At 44.9% G+C, this 14,665-nt stretch overlaps 1 protein-coding gene across 2 annotated transcripts in view; it reads right to left on the bottom strand.

Moving 5' to 3' along the window:
* LOC146492548 (CD209 antigen-like protein C) overlaps window positions 1–14,665 on the bottom strand; it is a 48,598-nt gene that overhangs the window by 2,622 nt on the left and 31,311 nt on the right. The window contains exons 1-6 of one of the 2 annotated variants that reach the window (XM_085149219.1): window positions 7,964–8,189; window positions 7,516–7,632; window positions 6,857–6,895; window positions 6,672–6,776; window positions 5,676–5,815; window positions 295–407 (exon numbers count right to left, since the gene is read on the bottom strand). In XM_085149219.1, coding sequence (XP_085005345.1) covers window positions 295–407; window positions 5,676–5,815; window positions 6,672–6,776; window positions 6,857–6,895; window positions 7,516–7,632; window positions 7,964–8,120 — 671 coding nt within the window. In that variant the 5' untranslated portion in view covers window positions 8,121–8,189. Of the gene's footprint in view, window positions 1–294; window positions 408–5,675; window positions 5,816–6,671; window positions 6,777–6,856; window positions 6,896–7,515; window positions 7,633–7,963; window positions 8,190–14,665 lie in introns of those variants that run through there. The other variant, XM_085149218.1, reaches the window with a different exon arrangement.

Genomic DNA, 14,665 nt, shown 5'->3' with positions numbered 1-14,665 from the left:
AAAAAACATGAAGACAAATTGAACAAAGTGAAATGTGTCGGTCGCTGCTTTGAACATGTTTCAATCCTGATTTCTTCAAACTGACTTGTTGTAACTGAACGTCATCACAGACTGCAGATGAAGAGAGTTCAAGCACAGCTGTTCATTCAAAGGAGGATTTCTGCTTTTCTTTACATTCAGTTTGTGGGGCTGTTGGAAAATAGCTCAACTTGTGTATTGCTGATCTATCTTCCAAAACATCAATGTTTCACTTCTAAATAATAACTCTGGAATAGAAACAAACTAATGTCTCACCTTTCTGTCAGGGCTGATCCGTCCACCCATTCCCATTCATATCTTCCTGATGTGTGTTTGGCTCTCAGACCAATCCAAGAGTGTCCTCTCATGTTCAGTTCATTGACAAATTCCTGTTTGAGAAGAGACACAAATATTGTCTCCAGTCATAATTCAGCACTTCTGTTGTAGTGACATCCTCTTGTGAATATGTCTGAAGGAAGAATAAATGTGATGAAACTTTTCAGTTCTTCTATTGTGCAGAAATCAGAAAGAACCAAAGAATCAATGAATATCAGCTCCTCCTGTAGCTCAGTCAGTGTTGCAGTGGAATCAGTGTTAACAAATCATTTGATTCAGTTGGATTTAATCAGAAAAATAATCTGGATTATGAGGATTTCTCTCATTTTATAACATTTCTGTTATTTCAATGTTTTGTGTTGACTTGGTTTCTAAGGATCATCTAAACTGGTTTCCATTTAATCCTGGTTCTTTAACTCCTTTGATTTTCTCTCCTTCATAATTCAATGTGAATATCCAGTTTGCTGTATTGTAATCGATCCACCTCCCAAATCCTGCAATCATTTCCTGAATGAATTCTCTAATCTTCTCTCATCTGTTATTGTTAATATTGATAAAGTCATTTAAGTAGATGACTCTATCCATCCATCCATCTTCATCCGCTTTATCCGGGGCCGGGTCGTGGGGCCAGCAGCCTAAGCAGAGAAGCCCAGACCTCCCTCTCCCCAGCCACCTATTCCAGCTTATCCGGGGGAACACCAAGGCGTTCCCAGGCCAGCCAAGAGATATAATCTGCCCCGGGGCCTCCTCCTGGTGGGACATGCCCGGAACACCAACCCCAGGAGGCGCCCAGGAGGCATCCTTGACAGATGCCCGAACCACCTCAGCTGGCTCCTTTCAATGTGGAGGAGCAGCGGCTCTACTCTGAGCCCCTCCCGGATGGCCAAATTTCTCACCCTATCTCTACGGGAGAGGCCAGCCACCCTTCGGAGGAAGCTCATTTCCGCCGCTTGTATCCGCGATCTCGTTCTTTCGGTCACTACCCACAGCTCGTGGCCATAGGTGAGGGTAGGGACGTAGATCGAGAGAGCTTCGCTTTTACACTCAGCTCCCTCTTCACCACAACGAATTGGTGCGGCGGCTGCAGTGATGCGGACGCCGATCTCCGGCTCCCTTCTCCCATCACTCGCAAACAAGACCCCGAGGTACTTGAACTCCTCCACTTGGGGCAGGAACTGACCCGGAGTGGGCACTCCACCCTTTTCCGACTTAGAACCATGGCCTCAGATTTGGAGGTGCTGATCCTCATTCCCGCTGCTTCACACTCGGCTGCGAACCGTTCCAGTGCGAGCTGGAGGCCCTCACCCGATGAAGAACCACATCATCCGCGAAAAGCAGAGATGAGATTCTGGCGGCTAGAAATCCTGTCCATAAAAATTATGAACAGAATTGTGACAAAGGGCAGCCCTGGCAGAGCCCATCACCCACCGGGAACGAGTCCGACTTATTGCCGGCAATGCGAACCAAGCTCTTGCAACGGTTTTATAGGGATCGAATGGCCCGTAGCAATGGGCCAGACACCCCATAATCCTGTTGCACCTCCCGCAGGACACACCCCGAGGGACACGGTCGAATGCCTTCTCCAAGTCTACAAAACACGTAGACTGGTTGGGCAAACTCCCATGCACCCTCAAGTATCCTTGAGAGGATAAAGAGCTGGTCCAGTGTTCCACGACCAGGACAAAAACCGCATTGTTCCTCCTGTATCCGAGGTTCGACTAGCGGACGAACTCTCCTTTCCAGCACCCTGGCATAGACTTTCCAAAGGAGGCTGAGGAGAGTGATCCCCCTGTAGTTGGAACACACTCTCCGGTCCCCCTTCTTAAAGATGGGGACCACCACCCCGGTCTGCCAGTCCAGGGGTACTGCCCCTGATTTCCACGCAACATTGTAGAGGTGTGTCAACCAGGACAGCCCTACAACCTCCATAGCCTTCAAATTGGCGGGTCATTCCCGTCATCCCCAGACTCTGCTTCCTCCTCGGAAGACATGTCAGTGGGATTAAGAAGGTCCTCGAAGTATTCCTTCCACCGCCTGACAATTTTCTCAGTTGAAGTCAGCAGCACTCCGCCAGCACTATACACAGTGCAGGTAGAGCACCGCTTTCCCCTCCTGAGACGCCTGACGGTGTGCCAGAATCTCTTCGAGGCAGTCCGAAAGTCTTTTTTCGGAAAAATTACCATCATAATGCGGCTACCCCTTCGGCACCAGCTGTGGGCTCAAGGCCAGAGCTGAACAAAAACTCCCTGATAACGACTGTGTTTAGTCTGTTCCTTCCCATTCCCTACAAGGCCACCTGGGTTGGCTGGAAGACTGTTTACTTAGCCTGGCGGGGCGAAGGACACTGTCTCAGCTGAACTATGGACACGCACACACATACATATACTGATACTGATAAGCACTCACTGACGCATCACCCTCCCTATCCAAAGCCATGTCCAACGCTTACCTCCCCTCCTCCATGATGTGGACATCGGGTCAGCTGGAGGCGCAGTCGAAGATTGCAACGGTCCCGGATCAGATGTACACACTGGAACTCTTTCCCATGTTGCTTGTCTGTGTTTATTGTGTTATGGTGTGTTGATACCTGTGCATTCCTGTATTATCCTTTTGTGTTGCACATTTCGATGTTTTTTTTCCTCGCTACCTGGCCTGACCTGTCTCCCCAATGTGATGTTTGTATTGTATGTACGGTCAGCAAGGTCTGTCATCTCGGTTGTGGGCAAAAGACCTGCAACTGACAAATAAAGGCTATCTCATCTCATCTCTCTCATCTCATCTTTTTCCATGGCCTCTCCGAACTCCTCCCACACCCGAGTTTTTGCTTCAGCCACTGCCCAAGCCGCATTCCGCTTGGCCTGTCGATACCTGTCGGCTGCCTCCGGAGTCCCACAGGCTAGCCAAGCCTGATGGGACTCCTTCTTCAGCCTGGTGGCTCCACTCACCTCCGGTGTCCACCATTTAGTTCGGGGATTACCACCATGGCAGGCACCAACCACCTTGCGGCCACAGCTCAATGCAGCAGCTTCGGCAATGGAGACGCTGAACATGGTCCATTCGGACTCAGTGTCGCCAGTCTCCCTCGGAATGCTGATGAAGCTCTGCCGGAGGTGTGCTTTGAAGATCTCGTGGACTGGGGCCTCTGCTAGACGTTCCCAGCACACCCTCACTACGCGTTTAAGCCTAGAGCGTCCTGGTGCCACGTGCACTTATGGACACTCTTATGTTCGAACAAGGTGTTCGTTATGGCCAAACCGTGATTTGCACAGAAGTCCAATAACAAAACACCACTCGGGTTCAGATCAGGGAGGCCGTTCCTCCCAATCACGCCCCTCCAGGTCTCGCTGTCATTACCCACGTGAGCATTGAAGTTTCCCAGCAGGACAACAGAGTCCCTAGGTGGAGCACCTTCCAGCACCCCACCCAGGGACTCTAAGAAGGCTGGGTACTCTGAACTGCCACTCGGTGCATAAGCGCAGATGAACAGGTCCTGACTGTTCAGGACCCGTTCACCGACCCTAAGGCGCAGGAAACAAACCCTCTCATCCACCGGGAAAAACCCCAACGTACCGGCAGCAAGCCGAGGGGATATTAGAATACCCACCCCAGCCCGCCGCCTCTCACCAGGGGCAACTCCAGACGGAGACAGAGTCCATCCCATCTCCAGGAGACTGGTTCCAGAGCCCAAGCCATGCGTAGAGGTGAGCCGGACTATATCTAGCCGGTACCTCTCAACCTCATGCACTAACTCAGGCTCCTTCCCCATCGTGGCTCAAGAGTTGGGAGTTTGCCTTGTAATCGGAAGATTGCCGGTTGGAGCCCTGGCTTGGACAGTCTTGGTCATTGTGTCCTTGGGCAAGACACTTCACCCGTTGCCTACTGGTGGTGGTCAGAGGGCCCGGTGGCGCCAGTGTCTGGCAGCCTCGCCTCTGTCAGTGCGCCCCAGGGTGGCTGTGGCTACAATGTAGCTTGCCATCACCAGTGTGTGAATGTGTGTGTGAATGGGTGGATGACTCATTGTGTAAAGCGCTTTGGGGTCCTTAGGGACTAGAAAAGCACTATATTACCATTTACCAGAGAGGTGACATTCCATGTCCCAATTGCCAGTCTTGGCAGCCGGGGATCAGTCCGCCAGGGCCTCCGCTCCTGGCCGCCGCCCAGCACACAATGCACCCGACCCCTATGGCGCCTCCTGTGGGTGGTGGGCCTGTGGGAAGATGGGCCCGTGTCCCCTTTTTCGGCCTGGCTCCAGGGTGAGGCCCCGTTCCCCATCCCGGGCAAGGCAAACTGTTCCCTCGATGTCTTCTTCATAAGGGTCTTCTGAATCGCTCTTTGTCTGGTCCCTCACCCAGACAAATTCTAAACCAAAGACTAGAAAATATGGTGAAGCATATCTTCCCTTCAGTTTCACCTGCACAAGTGCCAGGGTAGGTCTCCCCTGCAGAATTAGTATTCCCTTCGCCGGGAGCACGCGCTGGGCTCTCGAAATCATGGACAAACAGTATCCCACATTCTTGATTTTTAGTTCACAAAAACACTTGTTGTAATGACTAACTACTCCTGACATTTTGGAGATGAACATTTTTCTTGTAAAACAAAGGGGGGCCTAACAAAAAAAGTGTGGGAACCGCTGACGTAGCACATCATTATATAGCAACTAGCCCAACTTCAGTAACCCTACAAACATCACTGCTGTTTAGTTTTCTGTCTTCATTTATGTTGGAAGTGACAGCAGAGCTGTACGTTTGAATTTTTTCAGAAATCTCTCAGTCAGAACATGCTATATCATGTTTAGGTGGAAACTAGCGAGCTAATTTCATGCTAACTTCTAACTCCGTTGAATTTAATAAATTCTGTTTTCATGGATGCCTGGATGTTAAACTTAATTGTTATACCTGGTAAAACAGCAACACTTATTAAAGATGAAAGAATTTAGACAGTTTTTAACTCTCAGTGATGCTGCAGTGTTTGTTTGACTTTGGGACCTGAAGTTAACGGAGTTTTGGACCCAGATTGCGCCTTGAGGCTCCTGACTACGGTAGCCATAATGCTCCGACAATCCATCAAGCAGTGCGCCTTCATAGCTTACCAAAGTCGTACTAAAAGATTTTTGACAGATTTTTGAGCGCCGTGTACCACATAAAATCGGTTCGAGGTCAGTAAGCACAACCAGAATTTATGTAACAAAAATGGAGAATCCAAGAAATCCATCAGAGTGGAAACAGGAAGCAGGTCACAGACTGACAGCAGGTCAAAAACACAAGTAACAGATGACTGTCAGCTCCATCAAAGATCACACAGACATGAACAAACACACCCACCTGTTCCTCTTTGCTGTTTATCATCACCAGATCAGCTCCTTTATCCTGACAGTCTCTCCTGCTGTCAGACCAAGTTTTGTTCTCAGTGGATTTAAAGTAACAGCTGCTTCCAAATCTCGTCCATCGATCAGGACACTTCTCTTAAAGTCAAACACATGTTTTAAAGACAGATTTTGAGTCATGTTGTATCACATTAATAAGATCTCTGATTTCAGTCTTTCATCATTTAAGAAATGTGGCTAAGCTAAGCCTGATTTTATCTCGCTGTGAGCTGGAGATTGTTATGCATGTATTTCCTCACGGTTGGACTATTGTAACTCGCTGTTTATGTGTCTAAGCAAAGGTTCTGTGGACCGGCTGCAGGTTTTGCAAAACGCTGCAGACAGACTTTTGACAAAATCTTCCTAGTAAACACATGTGACACTGTTGCTCGGTTACACTGACTTCCTGTTGAATTTAGAGGCCATTTTAAGATCCTGATCTTTACATACAGAGCTGTGCATGGACTGGCACCAGCCTACATCGCATAGCCTGATCTGCTACAGCACTATGTCCCCAGCAGGTCCCTAGGGTCATCTGATCAGGGCTTACTTGCTATGAAAAATATTAAGAGGGTGAGGCACAGGGTGGTAGAGCTTTTGCCACTGTGTCCCCCTCGGCTGTGGAACTCTCTCCCCCAAACATTAACAACTGTGGACTCAGTAGTTGATTTTAAAAAAACAACTCAAAACTGCTTTTGGTTAATTTTTGCCTGTTTTATATTGTCTATTTTAAAAAAAACTTTTTAGGACTTGTTATCTTATGTGCAGCACTTTGTTTATTATTTTTATTATTATTAAACTCAGGTTTTCTCTTTTATTCATAATTAACTGAAACTTACATTTTTACAGAAAAACTGTTACACAGCATCAAACATTTAGGATTCAAAATAAAGACACAATCAGGTTATCACTGTGTAACACTGATGTTTTCTATTAGTTATTCAAACTTTATTACCTTCTATCTTCTCCTTCAGCTTCTTCACTTCTTCCTGTAGCTGACTGTGGTTTTTACTCAGTTCATCATAACGGCTCTGTAACTGAGTCAGGCTGGTTTTTGTGTCTTTAGAGAAAAAAAGATTCAAATTAAGTTAAAATGTTCTACAAATATATCTGTGATATAAGAACTTTGTATTTGCTTACCTTGAAGTTCATCCTGGAACTCATTCTTGTTCAAAGCATCTGAAATATTTTAGTGAAATCAAAATAAAATAAAATAAAATAAAATGAGTGAAACATTGAACAGAAATAATCTTCTTCCTCTGCTTTGTCAAATATATCAATAAGAGTCAGAAACTTGTGCAGCCATTGTTCTTTAACATGTCCTGTGGGTGGAGGTGTTAGAACTTTCTGCAAGTACCGTCGCTTCGCCTCTGAACAAAATCGGTGTCTATACAGTCCATTCTCTTTTGAGCTGCTTTTAAGCATCTTGTAATTGTCGTTCCAACACAGTGTGTTTGTTTTGATTCGTAGACCCCGAAAATGGTGCTGCGCTTCCACAATGCATTGAGGCGTGACGTCAACTCCAAAGCCCTATATGCTTTGAAAGAATAGATTCTGACTCATGTGACATGTGCCTGTTCTCACTGAAAATATCTCTTTTTACATTCAGTCAAAGCTGCTCTGAGGCTTCAACACTTCCTCATATCAAAGGTGTTTCCATGTGATCAGGTACTTCCTGTATTTGCTGTGGCAGAAGGACACGTTCTGGTTGTGAAGCTGCATGTTTGTTGGCTGCTGGGATTCAGTATCAGTCATACATTCATTTGCAGGAGAAGTTCAGAGGTTGTATCTTATCTTACAGCATATGGACAGGATGATGATCCCAGCTAACATCAGGAGGCACAGCACTCTTAGACCCAGTGTAGCACATCTGAAAGAGCCCTTCAGGACTGAAGGAGGATTCTGAGTCTTTGGTCCTGTTAGAAAGCAGTGTGGATGTTGGTTTGTGGTTATCTATTAAACACTCTGTGTTTAATAGACCTGTGGTTGTGGTTGTATGAGCTTAGCTTCATAAAAGGGTCGGTTGCTAAGGAAAAAAACAAGGAAATATAACATCTGCAATGTGACCAAAGTGCCTGAATGAATTTGCTGTTCACAGAGCTCTACAAACCAACGTGGGAAAAAAACGTAAACTACAAATGTTCATACAGCACATGGAGAAACAGATGTTTGATGAGCTGCAATTATTTGGCATTAAAAGCTTACTGTAACAAACTGGAAGTACATTTATTTTTATAATTGACTTACCTCCTTCCTCCGATTGAAAATTATCATAACTATCTCTGATCTCATCTGCACTCTCGTAGGTATCCACCTCCCTCTGCTCCCACTCTGCTCCGTCCTCCTTTCTGCTGTATCTCACCTTCTTTGATAGATCTGGTTCAGCATAAATATCTGAGGACATCGTGAGAGGACGGAGACGCTGAGCAGAAGCTGCACTTACAGAGTTTAAACTATACTTTAACAGTTCTGCAGTACTAACCCTTGTATATATGGTGCTATGCTGTACTGTTCTTGTCCAGCCTTCTGTCTGCTTTCAGACAGGAAGAAACTATGAGGAAGTGACATCATGCAAAGGACCACAGACAAAAACCTCGAGTGTGCTTGAACACAAAAATGGAACATTTCATGGTATTTATATTTGCAAAGCCACTCAGAAACGTGAAAACATTTGCATGAAACAGGAATAAATGCATTTTCTTTGTTTAACAAAAGGTGAGCTTGTGGTGAAAAAAAACAAACATACGTCATGCTCACACACGTGCACCTCATGTGCACAAAGCAGGAAATGTCTCTTTGTCAGTAATACGTTTTTCTGTTTCCTGATAGAAAACAAACTGTTAAACTGTTTAAGATTTCATGTGACTAAAGTTACCAAGTTGTTTTAAAGTATTCGATCATTTTTTGAATTAACATCAAAATGAAACTTGTGCACAAGTTCAATAAGGAAGATCTATGGCCTCACATCTGTCCACTGCCAGGTGCTGCTGACTAAATCTAAGCTTTATCACTTCCACTTTCCCACACTGTTTGTGTTATCACTGGTCTAGCCCAATGACCTTTTCCTGGCCTTCTCCAGGCCAATCAGCATTCATGCCACGTACAGCAGCGCAAACAAATTCATCCATCCCTGGGCTTCCATGTGTCTTTAATGTTTGCAGAAGAGTATTGCCAGGGTAAAATCCAATTTCAGTTGTCTCTGGCTGTCATTCTTTTTTCTCTCGCTATTTAACAGTCATCAAGTGTGCCTGGAATTTTCTCCAGTTAACAATAAATCAAATCAGTTTATACTTACGTCTCTCAGCTACTCCACATCACAAGCTCAAAATCCCAGTCTAATCTCTCAGCCCATGTATTCCAGCAGCTCAGTTATTCAGTCATGCATGTTAATTAATGATCTTCCATCCATCCATCCATTCACTTCCGCTTATCCTTTTCAGGGTCGCAGGGGGCGCTGGAGCCTATCCCATCTGTCGTAGGGCGAGAGGCGGGGTACACCCTGGACAGGTCGCCAGTTTGTCGCAGGGCTAACACACAGGGACAGACAACCATTCACACTCACATTCACTCGCACATTCACACCTAGTGGCAATTTGGATTATCCAATTAACCTATCCCCACAAGCTGCATGTCTTTGGACGGTGGGAGGAAGCCGGAGTACCCGGAGGGAACCCACGCAAACACGGGGAGAACATGCAAACTCCACACAGAAAGACCCCGGCCTGATGGTGGAACTGAACTCAGGACCTTCCTGCTGTGCGGCAACAATGCTAACCACCATGCCACCGTGCTGCCCCTAATTAATTAATTATCTTAAGCGTGCTATTTAATCCCATATGACCAAATCAATTCTATCAAAAACTATCGCATTTAACCTTGTGCAGGTTCCTTCTCCTAAGCTCGCAGCACTGGAGCAATATATCTAAAGTCAGTTGTTTTCTTATAATTTGCATCGGGGCCTATAATCAATGTTCCTCCTTTCAGCGCAGCCTTAGATTTGGCAGTAAATTATGTTCTGTTAGAGTAACCAGCCTAAAATGGTGAAACCGGCTCAAGTCCCTTTGCTATTCAGACCTTACAGATATTTACTCGTAACGAAATCTAGGCACAGTTATAAAAGTCTGGAGAGGGGTCTTCTTCAATAATGTATTAACTGTGTGCGCTCAGCATTTGCTCGTAACCCATTTGTTTAAAAATCTTTAGCAGGGTCTTGCTTTAAATTAACTGCACAAATAACTGTCCTTTTTAATTTAAGAGTCATGAGCTGTATTGCCAAAGCCAGACCTGCATAGGGCCATTGCGCAGAAATAATTATCAGCTAAGGGCTTTTAGGTTTTTCACTACTGAATTATGAATTAGTGAAACTCGTTGTCAAATTTATCTGCAGCCGAATTCCACACCAACTTTTTCAGGTAGGCTTCAGTATAACGTGGCTTCATGTTATCATTTAATCGGGAACACCCTGCCTCTATGGTTCTCATAGTGTGTAGGGTGATTTGTTTAGCTTCAATTTTATCAGTATGAGCCATTTATATAGGAGTTAATTCAGTTCAGTATAATGAGCCCTATTTTTTGTTGAGTTATTTAATATGTATGCTCTCATTTGTCATCTGTCAAGATTTTATTTGGACACTTCCTGACTTGTTGCTGAGAATACTCGAGAGTTTATAAAAAAAAAAGACCGATTGGTGAATATTCCCAGGTTGGCTGATGCCCCATGTGTATTATTTCTCTGTTAATGTGATAAGTATCTTCAGTTTTCATGCAGATTCTGCTAACGAGTTATGGACCCAGTAAAATACAGAAGTTACTTCAGGGAGAACTTTGCTACCAGAAAAGTCAAAAACTACAGCGTGTTTGGTGAGGACTAGCATGCTAATTTAGCACCATGAGTAAGCGTGCAGGGGAACCCAGAGGCCAATGGGCGAGGACAGTTTTTTGTTTTTATTTTTGTCCTGTCCGGCAACAGTGCCAGTGGACTCGGGAACAGCAAAGAGAATTAAGCAGAAAAGAGAAGTTGGGAAGAGAGTTAACTAAAGGAGAGGGAAATAAAAATAGAGGAGAAAAGGGATAGAGAGAAAAGACACTGAAAATCTGCTTCACAACCTGCTGAAAAAAACCAAGCAAAAAGAAAAGTAGGGAAATTACAGGAACAACCAACATAAGCATAGGTAACAGTAAATAATAAATACAGAATCTTACTAAGCAGTACACACGATAGACAGCGCATGATATGTTTGGAGGCAGCATCCAACCAAGACAGTGTGTCTGTGTGTAAGAGAGCGGTGGTATTCATAAGGTTTCTCCATGTAAGTGTCTAATAGTAGGTGTGGGGAGCCATAGCCCTGCCCCCCAGGACATGAAGCAGGCATGGAAGGAGCTCAAGGCTCCAGACATCTAGAGGCCCCCAGAGCATGAGAGCCCAAAGAAGACCATTAGAGGGGGAGCCGTGCCATTCTCCTGGAAACAGCCAAGGAAAGCCCCAGACAAGGGGTCACCCAGCAGCCAGGTTAGAGAAGCACACCTGGGGCCACCTGAGATGTTCCCAGAATTTAAAATAAAACTCTGCAGTTACTAGGACACTGACAAAATGCGCTTGATTGACCAAGAGCATGACATCATGAAGGCGAGAGTGCAATCTACTGCCAGACCTGCAGCATCTACAGGAGCGACATGGTACACGCGGTCTGTTTTATCACTGTAGAAGCAACATGCATCGAGAGTCGACTTGCAGGAAGAGGCAACAGAATGATGAAAAGCGTACAGATTTGAAAGACAGAAGCAACACAGAGAGCAGTGACACCTGTGTCGTCTGGATGAGCGATGACTCAGTGGAATCTGAACAGCAACAGGACATCAGGACCAAACGCCTGCTGATGGATACCGGTGCAACATCCCACATCCTTACTGATAAAACAGCGTTTAAGAAGTTTAATGACAATTTCCAGAAGCACATTATATGGAGTTAGCTGATGTTACCAGGTGTAAAGGCGAGGGTGAAGGCAGCGGTGTGCTTGATTGACAGCAGAGGGGGACAGTGTAAAAGAACACTGATGAAGGATTCCTCAGCCTATTCATTTTTGTGTACCTGGATGATGTTCTGATATTTTCTAGAACCCCAGCTGAGCACCAGACCAATGTATGCAGTGTCCCACAGCGGCTGCTGGAGAACTGTTTGTATGTCAAAGCACAGAAGTGTGAGTTTCACACCTCCACTGTTTCATTTGTGGGCTTTGTTATTTCAGGAGGGCAGGTGAAGACGGACCCGCAGTTTCAATTACAGCCACACCTTCTAAGCCGTGAGGTTACGTTTGACTCCCAAGAAAGGCTAGCAACACAGTAACTAAAGGTGCTAAACAGCAGTTTGTTTTGGCACCGCTCATGTCTGAACAAAACAAACAAACTTAATGGTTCCTAATTTTCCCTATCAGAAAATTAAAGCAATTCTCTAACCTAAGCTCTTATCTAAAAGAAAAACATGGGAAAAGGTTTAAACAAAAAGGCTACTAAATTACCGGCTGGCTCTTTGCTCAACTTACTTCATCTAAACCTGTGAGCCCCGGCTCACTTCCACGCCTGCTGCACCGCCGCTGCTTGCCACATGGGTGGCCACCAGACCAGCTCCTGGGCTGCCACTGGAGACGAGGGCGGCCCCCAGAACCACCTTTTCACCGGCTCTGCTTCTATTGTTGATGTAGGTGGTCATGTGTACGGCTGGCATGTGTGATCACATTTTATCAACACAAAATGCCCAGGTTTATTGAATATGAATAACTGCCAATGCAAAACATCTGTCTGCAAATACTGGCCACCACTGAATTCAGTAAATCCAACATGTTCTTTTTTTTCAGTGTACACCCTCTTTGCTGTGTGTTACCTCCATACTCCTAGTAAAGTGCTAGTACTCTGTTTCCCAATGCAGTTTCTTAGTTTCTTAGTTCCTTTGTTTTTTGGTTTGAGTTTCTCATTTCTAGTTCCTTGATTTCGGTTTGGTTTTCTGTAAAAGTGTAGAATTATTTCCAGGAATAAAGCTGCCGTTTTCAGTTAACTTCCCATGTTTGAGTCTTGCGTTCAGGTCCTACATCCTGCCACACAGCCACACATGACAACAAGGCCATGTTATTATGTACATATTGCAGCTGCTGAGTTAAACCTTATTATCTCTGTGATATTATAGAAAATATTAAAAATAGAAACTTTCTGGAGGTGTTTTAATGAACTGTTTCTGTCATTTCTGCTTTCTGCTGATAAACTTTGTCATTTATATTTTTATGTTATTATAAATGTCTCAGTTTAATTTCAGTGTTTTAAATTCATGTAACTGAACTTCAGATCTTGTTGAATGCTGTTTTTGTTTGTATATAACTCAGTTTCACACATTGTGACGTGTCAGAAGAACTGTGTCTCTCTTCTAGTTTTACTTCCTCTGCGTTTTCTCTTCAAAGCTGTCTGACTTACCCCTTATAAGGGCTTTGGGTCCACATGAACCGTTTTCAGTTTTTAGCTTAAGAAAAATTATAGAAATAATTATTTTTTCAAATTAAAATTAATTGGCTGTGACTCATTTTTGGTGAGGAACATAACTCAGAAAACATTCACATTGACCTCCCGTCCCTTTCACATTTGCACCATGTGTGTGTGTGTGTGTGTGTGTGTGTGAGTGAGTGAGTGAGTGAGTGAGAGAGAGAGAGAAGGAGAAGGTAAAGCATGTGAATTGACCCAGGTGTGACCCACCAGTGCTGTTCCCACACAAGGTTACAACATTGCTGCAAAATTGGAGCAACCAACACTGTCTACACGCTTGGCAGTCACTCATGCACAAGACATCAAGTCTTCTTTTGACCTTTTCATGCCATACCCTATCAAGAAAATCATCCTCGATTGCACCAATTTAGAAGGAAGAAGAGTTTTTGGAAAGACGTGTAAGGTTTGGGACAAAACCTATTTGGATGCTTACTTTAGGATTCCTGTCCTTGCTGGCATTATGCAGGTCCACAGAGGGCATAGCCTAACAGAATCCCTGTGGAATGAAGAAACTGGCAGAGAACTTTTCCAGTCAACGATGTCTCTTAAAACTTTCGAAAAACCATATTTCTAAGATTTTCAGGGCCGAGTACAATAACCTCAGTTTGATCTGAATTAAGAAGCAGAAAGTTAGCGGCCATCCAGGTCTTTATGTCTGTAAGACAATTTAACCGGGTGTCATTACTGCCAACGTGAATTATGATTTTACTGTATTTACGTTTACCCTTAGCCAGCAGTTTTAAATTTCCTTCAATGTCGCCTGCTCTGGCCCCTGGAAGACAATTGACTATGGTTGCCGGTGTCTCTAGCTTCACATGTCTGAGAACAGAATCACCAATTACCAGAGTTTGACCCCTGGCGGGTGTGTCTTCGAGTGGGGAAAAACGGTTAGACACATGAACAGGTTGGTGGTGTACCTGGGGCTTCTGTTTAAGACTACGCTTCCTCCTCACCGTTACCCAGCTGCCCTCTTTCCCCAGCTGCTTGAGGTCTGCCGGGGAACAGCTGGCGGGGCCTACGCTATCTTCGGCTGCACCAGCTACAGGGGCCTGGCATCTGGATGTAGCGTCGGACCAGCGGCGTCTGCAGATCTAGGTTTATAACCTGAGAATTGAGAACCCTAAAACCATTCTAGAATAGCACAGAGCAAGAGTCGTTTGTTAATAACCACAGGTTGATGTCTGCTTGCCATAAAGTGTAAAACTCACGGTGACTGTTTAAATTAAAAGGATTTTAAGAGCCTTTATGTTGTGACCCGTCCCACAGGCGAGGGAATCATTTTGTGTTGTTTAATAGCAGCTGCGTTGAGAAAAAGAGGCGGGTTAGATTGGCATGGTTGATCTCCGCAGCTGTGTGTGTGTGTCGAGTAGAATTTGACAGGCATCATGTCACATTCTTGGAGAGGAGAAAGCAATCGGCCATGAA

The sequence above is a fragment of the Neolamprologus multifasciatus genome, chromosome 22 (genome assembly GCF_963576455.1).
Source record: "Neolamprologus multifasciatus chromosome 22, fNeoMul1.2, whole genome shotgun sequence".
In the NCBI taxonomy this organism is placed as follows: Eukaryota; Metazoa; Chordata; class Actinopteri; order Cichliformes; family Cichlidae; genus Neolamprologus; species Neolamprologus multifasciatus.
Note: the sequence above shows the minus strand (reverse complement) of the source record. Positions and strands in the feature narration are given on the sequence as shown.